This window comes from Rutidosis leptorrhynchoides, chromosome 4, assembly GCF_046630445.1.
Source record: "Rutidosis leptorrhynchoides isolate AG116_Rl617_1_P2 chromosome 4, CSIRO_AGI_Rlap_v1, whole genome shotgun sequence".
NCBI classification, from domain to species: domain Eukaryota; kingdom Viridiplantae; phylum Streptophyta; class Magnoliopsida; order Asterales; family Asteraceae; genus Rutidosis; species Rutidosis leptorrhynchoides.
In genome coordinates, this window is record NC_092336.1 from 525,704,014 (window position 1) to 525,717,912 (window position 13,899).

General features: G+C 32.6%; 2 protein-coding genes across 2 annotated transcripts; one reads left to right on the top strand and one right to left on the bottom strand.

Annotated features, from left to right (window-relative positions):
• The first annotated feature begins 589 nt into the window (after window positions 1–589).
• Window positions 590–5,544, top strand: LOC139844936 (uncharacterized GPI-anchored protein At4g28100). The gene is made up of 2 exons (XM_071835156.1): window positions 590–1,332; window positions 5,082–5,544. The coding sequence occupies exons 1-2, from the start codon at window positions 661–663 to the stop codon at window positions 5,430–5,432; spliced, it is 1,023 nt and encodes a 340-aa protein (XP_071691257.1). The 5' UTR covers window positions 590–660; the 3' UTR covers window positions 5,433–5,544.
• Window positions 5,545–5,686: 142 nt separating this feature from the next.
• On the bottom strand, window positions 5,687–9,817 carry LOC139844937 (uncharacterized). The gene is made up of 4 exons (XM_071835157.1): window positions 9,460–9,817; window positions 8,493–9,359; window positions 6,855–6,938; window positions 5,687–6,076 (listed from the first exon to the last, which is right to left on the bottom strand). Exons 1-4 carry the CDS (start codon window positions 9,568–9,570, stop codon window positions 5,948–5,950), a joined length of 1,191 nt encoding a protein of 396 aa, XP_071691258.1. The 5' UTR covers window positions 9,571–9,817; the 3' UTR covers window positions 5,687–5,947.
• Between the last annotated feature and the right edge of the window lie 4,082 nt (window positions 9,818–13,899).

Sequence of the window (13,899 nt, forward strand, 5' to 3'; positions counted from 1 at the left end):
TTGCATACTGGGGAGCACTGTTGCAAAACACCCCGTCTCGGGCCGTCTCGACGGTTTGGTGACTAGTCCGTCCCGTCTTGAAGAAAACCGTCTAATATGACAGTCAACGGTCAAAATTCGGGTCAAAGTTGAAAAAATCGGGTCAAAGTCGGTCAAAAATTAGAAAAAAAAAAGAAAATCGGCAAAATCCGTAAAATATATCGTATTTTAGTTTGAATTTTTTGTATTAAATTAACGATGATAGCAATTATGGGCACAAATTAATTAATTTAAGTTTTTAGCTTTAAAATATGTATACATATATGCATTTTTATACTTATATATTTAAAAGTCAACTTTGGTCAACGTCCGTCTCGACCCCCGTCTCGACCCCGTCTCGAACGTCTCGACCTTTTTCGGACCCGACCGTCTCGACCCCGTCTCACGTTTTTTGCAACCTTGCTGGGGAGTATTAGGATTTTGCCTTCAAAAAAAAAAAAAAAATTACTATTAGGATTTTATTTTAGTTTTAATTTTAAAATAAACTAAAATAATAATAATAATAATAAAATCATCATCTTCTATCTACTATTTTCCACACCAAAAGCAAAAGCTATACCACACTTTAATGTCACTCAACCTACCACACTCACACTTTCTTCCCACACTCAAAACATTAACATGAACCCCAACGCCAAATACTTCCCCTTCTTCTTACTTCTCATCACTCTCATGCCCGTTTCGCCCCTTTTAACCGACCCGAACCCGGTCCAACCCTTCCACCCAACCTCATCTCCACGTGTCAACATCACCACCAGCACTATCCCCGCACAATCCGACATGTCATCACCTGGAGAATGCCCCTTAGACCTCCCTCCCCAATTCTTCACCTCCGTTAAATCCGCTTGCACTAGTAAACACAAAACCCTTAATCCTCTCAAATGCTGCCCGGTTCTAGCTGCCTGGCTTTACTCTGCCTACTCTGCAACTGCACTCGGAAAACAACAGCAAACGGCGTCGTATTATAATATTAACGGTTACGAAGACCTTCCGTTGTTACCGAATGACTCGGAGAGTTGTGTTCAGAACGTTGAAAATGGACTTAAAAGTAGAGGAATTGAGTTGATGAGATCGAACGAGTCGTGCGACGTCGTTTACTGTGAATGCGGTATTAGGTTACATCATCCGCTGACGTGTACGGAATCCTTTTCGGTTAATTCAGCTGGAGATCTCATCGGGAATCACAGAGTAAAAATGTTGGAGAAGAATTGTTTAAATAATAATAATAATAATAATCATAATAATGCTGCTGCTAATGCTGTGTGCTCCAAGTGTTTGAATACACTTCATCTGGTTAGCTTTCTTTTCTTCTTCTTCTTTTTTTTTTTTTTTTTTTGATAATTTAATCAGTTTTACAGTATTTGAAGGTGTATTATTTATTATTTATGTTTCTTAATTAATTGGCTTGCTTGTTTGCATTTGGTAAAGTGATCCTCAATCATGCTGCATAAGGGCGCGTGTACACGACGCTCATTTTTAGCATATAGCAGCTGTTATATTGGGATCAATGAACCATTTATTCTAAGTTTTGGTATAATCAGATTTCAAGTCTAAAGTTTCTAGTTTTTTTTTCCCGAAAATACAAAAACTTTATACGAAACATTTTCTCGAAAAAAGAAAAAGAACGTCAAGAGTTCATCAAAACACCTAAACTATTTTTTTTTGCGTAGTTGATACCTGTGGTTTCATTTAATTTCGAGATTGATACCTGAAGATAACTGCCGTTAGCATTTAACCTTTAACCCCTCACATGTGCCACACATGTGAGGGTAATATTGTCCGTTCAGTTAATTTTATTAAAACACCTCACATGTACCAAAATATCACAAAACCTCCTGGTACGATTTCCGACTCATAAAATCTCTCGGGAAGAAGCCATGTTAATCCCTGAACATTCAATAATACATTACACGTGAATATGAAACATATATTAAAAAATCAAAATACATATATATATCAAAATCATAATAGGTTTCGATAATATTCTAGACTATTTGCAACATTAGCATTTCGCTTGTACACACATTAGAAGTTTGAAACAAAAGCATTTTATAAAACGTTTTGCTATTACAGACACAAGGTTATCAGTCATACAAACATTAGCATTTATATTTATGAAGCTACACCCGGTATTCTGCCTCACTTTAATAACAATTATCATCAATTAAAATTAACACTTAAAACATTTGACCACTAAATTTCAGTTAACCTAAATTCATTGACACGATCATACACAAGATATACAGTTGTGTTTGTGAAAAGCCAACTAAACAATTCTACGAAAAGAGTTGTAAGGGTGTTTAAATGTAAGTGATTAATGTGACTTCAAGAATCAAAAGAAGATAACAATAATCAAAATCAATTCTATCAGACAATTATTGAGGTTAAAACTTAAACCCAAGTAGCAGTAATAATCAGTTTATACCCAAGTCCAAACACCAATCTAATTTCAAATTCACAAAATTAACAACCAATAAAGATTATAGAACACATGATTTATAACAAATTACTAATAGTATGAGCTTCACAAGAATTAAGAGTGGACTTACATTAGCAAGAGACTCTAAAGAATGAACATACTCCCTGTTCCTCTGAACCCATCTCTTATAAGCTTCCATAGATTCTAAGAGAAAATGTTGTTTATATAAATTGAATCAATATTTCAAAACCTTCACTCTTTGACTGAAGTAAATATTCAATTTCTTGCTCAATTTGGGTTTTACCCCAAATTAAGAATTCGGTCAAAAGTTCAAAATTTGTTGGAAATCTTTGGTAATTTAGTCGTTTGTTGAATCTTTTGAAAAATTAATTGTAAAAAAATCACAAAAGCTGGTAACGATCTCTAGGGTTTTATGTATCAGACTTTTTGAATGAGATAAATGAATCGTCCATTTACATGTCAGATCATGTCCAGCTCTTTTACATGCTTTTTACATGGATTTAAATAATGAAAAGGATGATTATACCCTCACATGTGTGTCACATGTGAGGTGGTAACTGTTAAAAGTAAACGGAAGTTTGGAGTGGGTACTAACCACGAAAGTCACAGAAAACTTAGGTACCAAGGATGCAAAATTTAAACTCTAGGTTTTTTGATGAAAATGGTTACAAACCACAGGTACCAACGGCGTAATTTTTTCAGAGTACAACAAACAGAAACACGAAGAGGCTTGAAAACAGTAAAATAAGGCTAACAAACTACCAGAACATAAATTAACTAAGTCCGAGCCTCCTAGAAACACGAGGAGGCTCTAAAGATTCTTGGTATAGTGATTGATGGCATGATTATTAATCAAAACAATGTGAAATTAGTATAGTCGAAGTCCACATTTATATCAATACATTAAGGTTATGTTTGACGAAGTCACAAACTAGCTTTTAGCTGTTAGTTTTTTATATTTATTTAGGTGTTTATCTGGGTATGTTAAAATTAAGATTAAAATGACAAAAAACTATGAGTTTTTTTCTCAAATGCTAGTTCAATTAGCTTTTAGTTTTTTTAACTCGCTCAAAAAGCTTTAAGCTCTTGTAACCAAATAAAACTTTTTACTTGTAGAAACTTTTTCATAAAAATTAGAAGTTAAAAGCTCTAAAAAAACTTATTGCCAAACATAACCTATGGATAGTATGAATACTTGATTAATATATTGAGCTTGTTCTCATATTAAGGTATTTTTAAGAATCTGATTAATGTCCAAAAAGAATCTATAATGTTTCATAATATGGTTAAAGTAACAATTTGGTGTGTACCAAAAAAGGAAAAAAAAAATGGCTTTCAAAGTTCTTAAAGTAGTAACATGTCATAATATCAGTGTCACTACTTGTGTCACATTCCCAAGTTGATCATAAATTATTGATGATAACAAAATGGACCCTTTTGTCTCCATAAACAATACCCTTGTCCCAAAGCAACGGCAAGTACTTGTTAACTTTATGCAAATCGACATGAAATTTATTTGGTTTGTTAGAAGGATCTTTTATAAATGATGGAATAGATACCAAGTGGTGGAGATGAGTCTTATCCCATGAGGACCATTAAAAAGTACTTTGTCACATGATCACATTTGGATAGACAATAATACAAACTCTGATTTTGTCTTTGCAAGATGTGAATTTTTTAATATCTCGTTTCAAAATTATATTGTTTCAGTTGTCAGTTTATAAGAAAGAAATTGGTAAATTTCACTTATCTAGTAACAGAACATGAAATAGAAGCATTCTTCATTTGATTATTGTATGGTATGTATAGTAGCTTCATGTAATATTGTCTAGAGTTATGCAACAAGTTAGAGTCTAGAGGTGACAAGATGCACGGGTTGGTTCGGTGGGATAGGTTGAACTGCGAACACTTTCTTTGCCGGTTTTTTATTAAAAAATGTTATAGATGCTATATTTGAGATGTTGTATATGATTAAAAAAAGCTACTCAGTAGTATTTATCAGGTGACTTTGGACCCCTTGCTAACAGAGGCGAAACTAGGATTTTTTTCACCCGGGGCAAAAAAAAAAAAATTAAACCGTAGCAATTTTTTTGGACAAAATTTGAAGAATTTGGGTCAAAAGTTGGAGATTTTGGGGCAAATTTTGAAGATTTTGGGGCAAAAGTTGGAGAATTTGGGGCAAAATTTGAAGGTTTTGGGGCAAAATTTGTAGCTTTGGGGGCAAAAAAAAAAATAAAAAATCCACCGGGGGCAAAGTCGAAAAACCCAAAATTTTTACACTGAAAAAAAAAATCCGCCCCCCTCTGCCCCTACACACTTTCGCCCCTGCTTACTAAGTTATGTTATATTACCTGACCTATATGACATGAAACTTGACATATTCGACCCGTTCATTAGCAACTGGGTCGAAATGAGTCCTGGTGCATTAAATAATCCCACCCCGTCTGAAAAAATCAAAATAATTCAGAATGGATTACTGTACAACTTTCTATGCATAGCATATATGTCACCACAGTGGTAATTTTAAAGAAATGGATGCCATAAAAAGTCCTTTTATATCATGCCTTCAGCTTTCAAGTAACGGGTTTCTTGTTATATGCAGCTTAAAAAGGTAGATACTGTAAATACAAGCAAAGTAGAAGAGCGAACAAGTAAAATGCACAACGAAGATTGTGAGCTGATGGGTCTGACTTGGCTTCTTGCCAAGAACAGGTCGACATATATACATACAGTTTCTGCAGTCCTCAGAGCCACAATGATGACCACAGCCGGTAACACTATTCCGGAGTCATGCACCCTCAACAGTGATGGAATGCCGTTAGCCGTTGATTCTTCTGAATTAAATGATTCTTCTTCATCATCTAGTATCATCTTTAATTCATATCTCTCTCTTTCATTATTTTCACTTTTTATGCTTTGTATGTCCATTCGCCGATTATTTGATAGCATTTAGGCTTGTAATCTGTTTGCAATGAGTTTGGGATCTTGCCTTCTATGTATGTGTTATTAGGTTGTTTGGAAATGTAATTCTTTGTTGTATGTTTGTTACTTCTAGATTTTATTACTATTACATAATCACATGTTAAATTATTATTCATGTAGGCTATCTTTCTTCCTAAAATTTGAATTTAATGCATAAAAAAGTGATTATAAGCATATAAAATACAAGAAAAATGGATGTGAAAACAGAACCTAATTTGATTATAAAAATATCATGAGAAAAGTTTGAACATAGATTAACATTACAAATACAAGTATGCATGCATAAAGCCACAAATAACCATTCATTCATGGACGGTCTTAAAATCACCTGTGTCTTTTAATCAAATAACCTTACATGCCATCTAAAGTAACCATCAAACTAAAATTATATTGCTCTTCTACAATGCTTTACAAACACTGCTTGTAACATCTCATACATCTATTTCTTAACCGTCTCGTTCCAGCTGCAATCCAAGTTTAGACAGATTACGTTACAGTTTGTACATTTACTTCAGTCCCCGCCAGCGTTTCCAGCTCTTGAAGTGCCCCGAAAGCTTCATAATTAGGGTTTATGTATGGCCTCACCACACCAACCACTTGCTTAGTTTTTGATTGCTGCAACCAAATAAGTAAATTAAAAATAAGATTTTTGGTTAAGGACTTAAGGGTATCGTAAAGATGTTCAGAAAGCTGAAAAACCTCTACTGTCAAAATGACACTAATGGGCATTCAGATGTAGGTTTTGAAATTAATTACATAATACGGAATAATCATAAGCATGATAATCACAAGAAATAGAATAATCACAATAAATAATCAGTTGCAATTCAATGTGTAGTGTGGAAGATGGTGTTTGGTAAGCAGAAAACCATTTTTTTCTGTCAAGTGTCTGCCTAATTCCAATTATTTAAGCAAAACAAACCTATATTTCACAAATAGTGTTAAAATGGCAAGTTTTATTATTATTCCCAATTTGTTTTTTTATTGTATTATATATTATATGTATATGTATATGTATGTATTAGTATTATTAGCAAACATTACCTTTGTATTAACAATGAAAATGTTGATTAACAAAGGGCTAGATAAGTGAAATCGCAAAGGTTCTTAAATAATTAGCATTTGCGGTATTTGACCCTCATATAATCGGATGATCAGAAAAACTTCATCCAGAAGAAAAAAAATAAACAAAATTATTACGAGGTGAAGCCGCAATAACCAGATGATCAGTTTTATACACATATCCAAACACATCGTAGGAGTGCTAAGTTGATCTTAAATTTCAGGGTAAATCAAACCTTTTTTACTAATCACAAAAACTTTGTACAGGAATAGTAAATAATGGCGCTATAGATTCTTATTATCGAGAGATGAAGGGAATAGTTGAACTTACTAAATGTTCATATTTCAGCTTCAATTCTTGGTATGCTACAAGCTGCTGTGGATCTGTCACTATTATATCAGTTCCTGATTCATCCTGGAGTTCAAAAAAGGTAAAAAAAGTCCATGTTAATCTGTCAACATATGTAAAACAAAAGTAGGGAGAATGCGAGTTTGCTGGTTGCAACAAATTAGTCAAAGATTCAATAGCAAACGGTGGTTTTTGGTCAACCAACCCGACCTAGAAGTATACACATGAAAGCCTGGACATAGGTTTTTGGTCAACCAACCCGACCTAGAATGACCTGTTTGGGCCACACCAGAGAAAACCATTTCTAACCAGAATAATCGTAACCATTTTGCCTGTTATTTTACAACTTCAGCACCTTTTAACAAACGTAAAAAAATAGTTCTTTATGGCCTACGATTATACTTGGGTAAACTTGCATTCTTTTAGGCCAAAAATATTTTGTCCCAAGTTTAATGCGTATAAACCCATGGAAACTATAGAATACATCAGAATGAACTTAATGACTGAACCTCATCACATTTAAATCTACTGAGTGGACGCTAGAATAAAACGGCTTGGTTTCACTACTAATAATTTCTACTTTACAAGGAACACCATAAGTATCTATGTGTGTGTATGTGATAGAGAACAAGCCAAGCCAAAGCCCAATAGTGATCAAGGCCAAGCCCAATGGAAGTTCCTTATATATTGGTGTTAGTAAGTTAATTTTTTGTGTGTGTGTGTGTGTTCTGAGTATTGGCTCTTGAGAGGTTTGGCAGGAAGATTGCATTATGCTTCTTCTCTGACTAGGACAGGAAGGGTCTATTCATGTGGTTCATCACTGATTTGTGTGTGTGTGTGTGTGAGCGCGCGCCCGTGTAACAACAAAAGAGCATAAATATTTTGAACTAAAGCATATGCTTATGGATCAACCTGATTCAATCTCAAAATAACCTCTAAAAAGTGCAATGATCTAGGACTTAAAAGTTTTACTTGATATTTAGAGAAATCACTATGTTTAAGTGGGTATAACACGGTCACTAAAAGTGTTACTAGAAGTATGAGGTGCAAAGTGCAATATGACCAAAGTGAGAATAACACTTCATCAAACCATGGAACACCAATATATAAATAAATAAATTAAATAGAAAACATATAATTGTGGCATATATCAACATTTTATTTGATAAACAACATGTTTGAACAACTGAGTAGCAACTTCTTGATAAGGATTATTTATAGCTATAAGTGTAGTTAGCTAATCAAAATTCAATAACTAAATAAATAAATAACAGTTGATCTTGCAACATGACTATAAAATATCCAAGTCGTGTCGATAGTCCATTAAATTCTTCCAGATACAAGTGCTTTTAATAATTAACAAACCTCTTTGCTTTAAGATGCTAATAGCTTGTAACTTTATTATGATGTACTATTAATCACATATAATTGGCTACAAAATTAGTTGGTATCTAAGGCAAATCTTATTTTGTCATCTGCATTAACTAAACCTAGTTTCACAATGGTAAAAATTCACACAAATGGAAGGCAAGTTACCTTGACAAATTAAATGAACTAAGAAATATCGCATGACAATTAAACGAATAACATAACCAAATAAAAAATATTTAAAATTTTTACCTGGCTAGGTCGGCCAAATGATTGTGATCTGAACTTGTTCCTTGGAGCGCGACCGCGACCTCTTGAAATAGGGCGACGACTGTCAGCATCACCGCCACCACCATCTTGATAACGGGTGGCGGATTTAGGTGGTCTTTCTCTTAACGTCCTGGTAGAGAAAGGCACATTAACGGGCCCACCAATTCTCTTGCGTCTACCTCTCTTCACCCCACCACCATTAACAGAATTGTTTGAGTTCACTTTAGGCCTTCCAGGTTTAGAAGCATTCTTAAATGGCCGGCCTCGACGCCTCTTTACTACTTCTGCACTCTGAGGAAGTGGTGGTGGAACACCCTCATCAACCAAACCCAACGAACCAAACATTGGTTCAGCACCATCATCTTGACCCAAATGGGTCTGGGTCTGGGTTTGAGATTGCAAATCTTCTTTTTGGTGCTGCTGCTCGAACTGGGGTTGATAAGGTTCAATTTGGGTTGGAGGTGGTGGTAATTGAAGCCCAAATTCATGTTTAGGTTTAGGAGGACGACCCGGTTTTCTCCTAACTTGAGGTTTATCAGCAACAAAAGTACCAGGACTAGTAGTATCAGGAACATTATAATCTTGAACAGTCAAGGTAGATTGAGGTTCAAAAGGAACAGATCTAGTTTCAATAGTAGTATTTGTAGTGGTAGTAGTAGGAAGGGCGTATGAATGTTTGACCATGATGAGTTGACCCTCATTTTTCATACGTTTAAGATGCTGAGTCAGCAAGTTGGCATGAGTTGGAGGCAAATTGGAGGCACCATAGACTTTGTCAATGTATTTAGCAATTGCTTGTCTACTTGACCCATCTTTATCCTTTAACCCAGCAATTGCTCCTATTATCATCTACCCAAACAAAAACCCACCATCAATTTGTACAAATTAAGTAATCTAGTACCAGTAATAACACTAAAAAAATAAAAAGTAAAGTAATTTGTTAGTTTACCTCGGAATACGGCGGATGGTGGTGGTGGGCTCCGTTAGTGGACAAGGGTTGAGTGAGGTTATCGGTGGAATTATGTGTGACCGCTGGCAGATCAGCAGCGTATGATTCCATGGCGAATTGAAGGGGAAATGTTTTTGACCTAAAAAAGTGATTTTTCAGGTAGTATTATGAATTATTGATGATGATGATTGAAGGATGAGGATGGAAGATGCTGAGTGATGTGGGTGTCACTCGGTGGATGGATGGATGCTATTTTTTGAGCAAGAGTCACGTGATTTGTGAACCAGCTGTGATCAGATTTGTGAATTTCATTTTGTTTTTTAGATTTCTTTATATATTTTACTAAATTTGTATATCAAGAGTAAAGTTAGCTTATGGGCTGTTTATGTAGTGTATTACTCCGTATCATTTTTCCTATATTAAGTTCTTATTTTAGCAAAGAGTGTTTCATTCTATCTCTATTAGAAACATACCAATTTTCAGATTATGTGATAGAAAATAATAATGTTACTTACTAAAAAGTTGTATATAAAAATAAAAAGATCATTAAGTAAAAATAAACAAACTCTGAATTTATGTTCTTTTAAAGTTGAATAACTCCTAATTAATTTTATCACCATGTAATACTCGTAGCTAACATTCATTAAATTAATATTCAGTCTCGTTTAGCAAATGGTAAAAACAAGATCCGGATTGGCCAGCACGATGCGACGGGGGCCTTTCGACTTGCATATTCATATTTAACGTAGCATTATGTATTTACATGAGGGGAAACGACTCATGTGTTAAGCCCCGTTTTAGATGTCAGTGTTTTAGCGTTTTTTAACAAAGTGTTCGTTTCGAACGTAGCTAGTTTCGTTTTGTTCATAAGATTATTTCGAGTTTAATGGTGATGGCGGTGAAAAATAACTCGCGGCGAATAAAAAGATAAGGGTCGAAGTTTTTGGTGGTTGTTTTTTTTTTAAAATAAAAATTTGAATTCACGTTTTATACCCCTTAAGAAGTTGCAAAATGAACACTGAAACAGGGGTAGAATTGAAAATTTGTTGTTGTCGTTTAGTAGGTTGCAGGTGGTCAGAATGATCAAAACCTGCGAGCCTTTTAGTATTATAGGGTTAATACCATACTCATGAAAAATTTTGAATTTAGGATACTTTTGACTCTAATTCAGGTCTATGGTGATGATTTTAGTTTATTTGTTGTCTTCGAATTCGAAGATGGTTTTATATAAAAACTCACATATTCGACCCATATACTCAAATAATGATCGCATCTGTGTAACCAGTTTGTTTAAATTACAACATTACAACAATACTACTATTGTTGCTCAATAAATTTATGTATACGAATTGATTATATGTGATATACTCATATTAATTGAAAATTAATTAAATGTTAATAAGGTATACATTTTTTCTTTGGAAAAGCAACAAAATTATTGATAAAATAAAAGCAACATAGAGTATACATGAGATGGGAAAAACACTACAAGAAGTAAAGAGAGTCCATGAAACGAACCCAACACGAAGAGGAACAAAGTTTGCAAGGATACAGAGAGTGCATCTCGAGCAGAGATAGAGTTACACGACCAGAATTACACGACCCAAAATCAATATTAGCTATGTCACAACATATAACAACTCGGGTTTGAAAGCCATGTGAGCCAATCAATTTTTTAATGTTAAGTCTGAAATGACCCGTTCATATCGATTATAAACGATTCACAATAGTTGATTTCATTGCGAGGTACTTGACCTCTATATGATACATTTTACAAACATTGCATTCGTTTTTAAAAGACAAACTTCCATTTCATCAAATGTGGACAGATATGCATATCTTTTCATAATATATCCAAACTATGAATGACTTAATATTAATCTTGATGAACTCAACGACTTGAATACAACGTCTTTTGAAATATGTCATGAATGACTCCAAGTAATATCTTTAAAATGAGCAAATGCACAGCGGAAGGTTTCTTTCATACCTGAGAATAAACATGCTTAAAAGTGTCAACCAAAAGGTTGGTGAGTTCATTAGTTTATCATAATCCATATTCATTTTCATCATTTTAATAGACTACAAGATTTATATTTTCATTTCTCATAAATATACATCCCATACATAGAGATAAAAATCATTCATATGGATTGAACATCTGGTAACCGACATTAACAAGATGCATATAGAATATCCCCATCATTCCGGAACTCCCTTCGGACATGATAAAATCGAAGTACTAAAGCAGTTCAAATTCTCTGACTGGGACTTGTTAGTGCCCATAGATCTATCTTTAGGATTCGCGTCAATTAGGGACCAGTTCCCTAATTCTTAGGCTACCAAGCTAAAAGGGGCATATTCGATTTCAATCATTCAACCAAAGAATGTAGTTTCAATTACTTGCATCTATTTCGTCAAACATTTATAAAAGCGCATGTATTCTCAGTCCCAAAAATATATATTGCAAAAGCATTTAAAAATGGAGTAATGAAACTCACAATACGATATTTTGTAGTAAAAATATTCATACGACGATATTGAACAATGCAGGTGTAACACCCCGTCAAAATCCATTAACGGCGATGCTAACTCTGGTCCCAGTGCATGGCTTGACTCCTATGTAACAGCAAGGTTTTACAGCGGAAGCAAAAAGTACCTGATAATAAACATGCTTAAAAATTCAACACGAGGTTGAGTGAGTTCATAGGTTTGTCATAATTAATGATTTTGATGATAGTAATAGATCACAAGATTTCAGTTTCCATAAATATCCTTACACCGCAGTGTAATAAAAAGATTCTACAACCATGGGCATCTGGTAACAGCCTTAACGATAATAATATAATAATGAATACCCCTGATGTCTATAGAGCACCGAATCAAGTGCGAAAAATACCCTCGAAGTACTAAACATCCGTTGACTGCTAGTGCGACTAGCCCGGATGGGGTTGTCAAACCCGATAGATCTATCAATAGGATTCGCGCCTACGGTACAGAGACCAATAGATTACGTTACCAAGCTAGGGGAATATTTGTGATTCTAACCCACGTAGAATTAAGTTTAGTACTTGTATCTATTTTGTAAAACAGATATAAAACATTGCATGTATTTTCAGCCCAAAAATATATATAAAAAAGGAACTATGAAAATTTACTATACTGTATTTTGTAGTAATTATGCGTATGACGGCACTGAACAAGTGCAGAGTTGACCTCGGATTCACGAACATATATCAAGTATGTATATTAAAACATATAATGACAATTAACCAGTTTATATATTAATATTATTAATATACTTCTTATATTAATAATTAATTACTTAATTAGCTATATTCATTTTATATATTTCAAATTAATACTTAATATATGTATATATCATATTTAAAGTATATGATATGTCTTTTATTATAAATATCATATTTTGATGTTTAGACGTATCATATCATGTATTAAAACTTAATATATATTTATTTTCAATATTTGAAATAAGTATTTAATGTTAATTTAAAAAGGTAAATTAAAATATTTTAGTATTAGTAATAATAATCATAAAAATAATGATTTCAGTATTAATGTTAATAACTTTAATAATAATTGTAGTGATAATAAGGTTACTAAAATAATAGTGATAATTTTTATTGATAATAAAAAGATAATTTTAGTAAAATGTTACTTTAAATGAAAATGCTAATTTTTAATAAAATGATAGATTTAAAAATATTGATATTTTTAGTAATAATGATAACAATAATGATACTGATAATAATAGTAATTATAAAAATAACCAATTTACTACGAATGATATTAATGATAATAAGTTTAATAATAGCAATACTAATAATCTTATTAATATTAATGATGCTAATATTTATAATAATACTTTTGTTATTAATAATAATGATAATAATACTAAAATGATAAAATTAATAATAATAATAACAACATTAATGATACTTATAATAATAATAATAATAATAATAATAATAATAATAATAATAATAATAATAATAATAATAATAATAATAATAATAATAATACTAATAATAATAATAATAATAATAATAATAATAATAATAATAATAATAGTTATAATACTTATAACTATGATAATAATAATAATAATTATTATGATACTAATAATAACAATAGTAATAAATGGTCCTTAATCCTTATATTAGTAATAATAATAATAATAATAATAATAATAATAATAATAATAATAATAATAATAATAATAATAATAATAATTTTAAGAATGAGAACTACCTTTGAAAGGGTTTTCTAAAAAAAACGCCCTGAACGAGGCTCGAACCCGAGACCTCTCGCACACCCACAAACACTCTAAACCATCTAGCTGTCCTTGCATTTTTGATTAATTTTATAACCAATATATATTTAACCCGTTTTCCAAAATTCATCATCTTCATCATAATT

Excerpts from the sequence above, each read along its gene's own strand:
- LOC139844936 (XM_071835156.1), top strand. The coding sequence starts at position 661 with ATGAACCCCAACGCCAAATACTTCCCCTTCTTCTTACTTCTCATCACT. Across the intron at positions 1,333-5,081 it reads GTTTGAATACACTTCATCTG|CTTAAAAAGGTAGATACTGT; the intron begins GTTAGCTTTCTT and ends TGTTATATGCAG.
- LOC139844937 (XM_071835157.1), bottom strand. The coding sequence starts at position 9,570 with ATGGAATCATACGCTGCTGATCTGCCAGCGGTCACACATAATTCCACC. Across the intron at positions 6,939-8,492 it reads CATTTGGCCGACCTAGCCAG|GATGAATCAGGAACTGATAT; the intron begins GTAAAAATTTTA and ends TTTGAACTCCAG. Across the intron at positions 6,077-6,854 it reads AGCTGAAATATGAACATTTA|CAATCAAAAACTAAGCAAGT; the intron begins GTAAGTTCAACT and ends ATTTGGTTGCAG.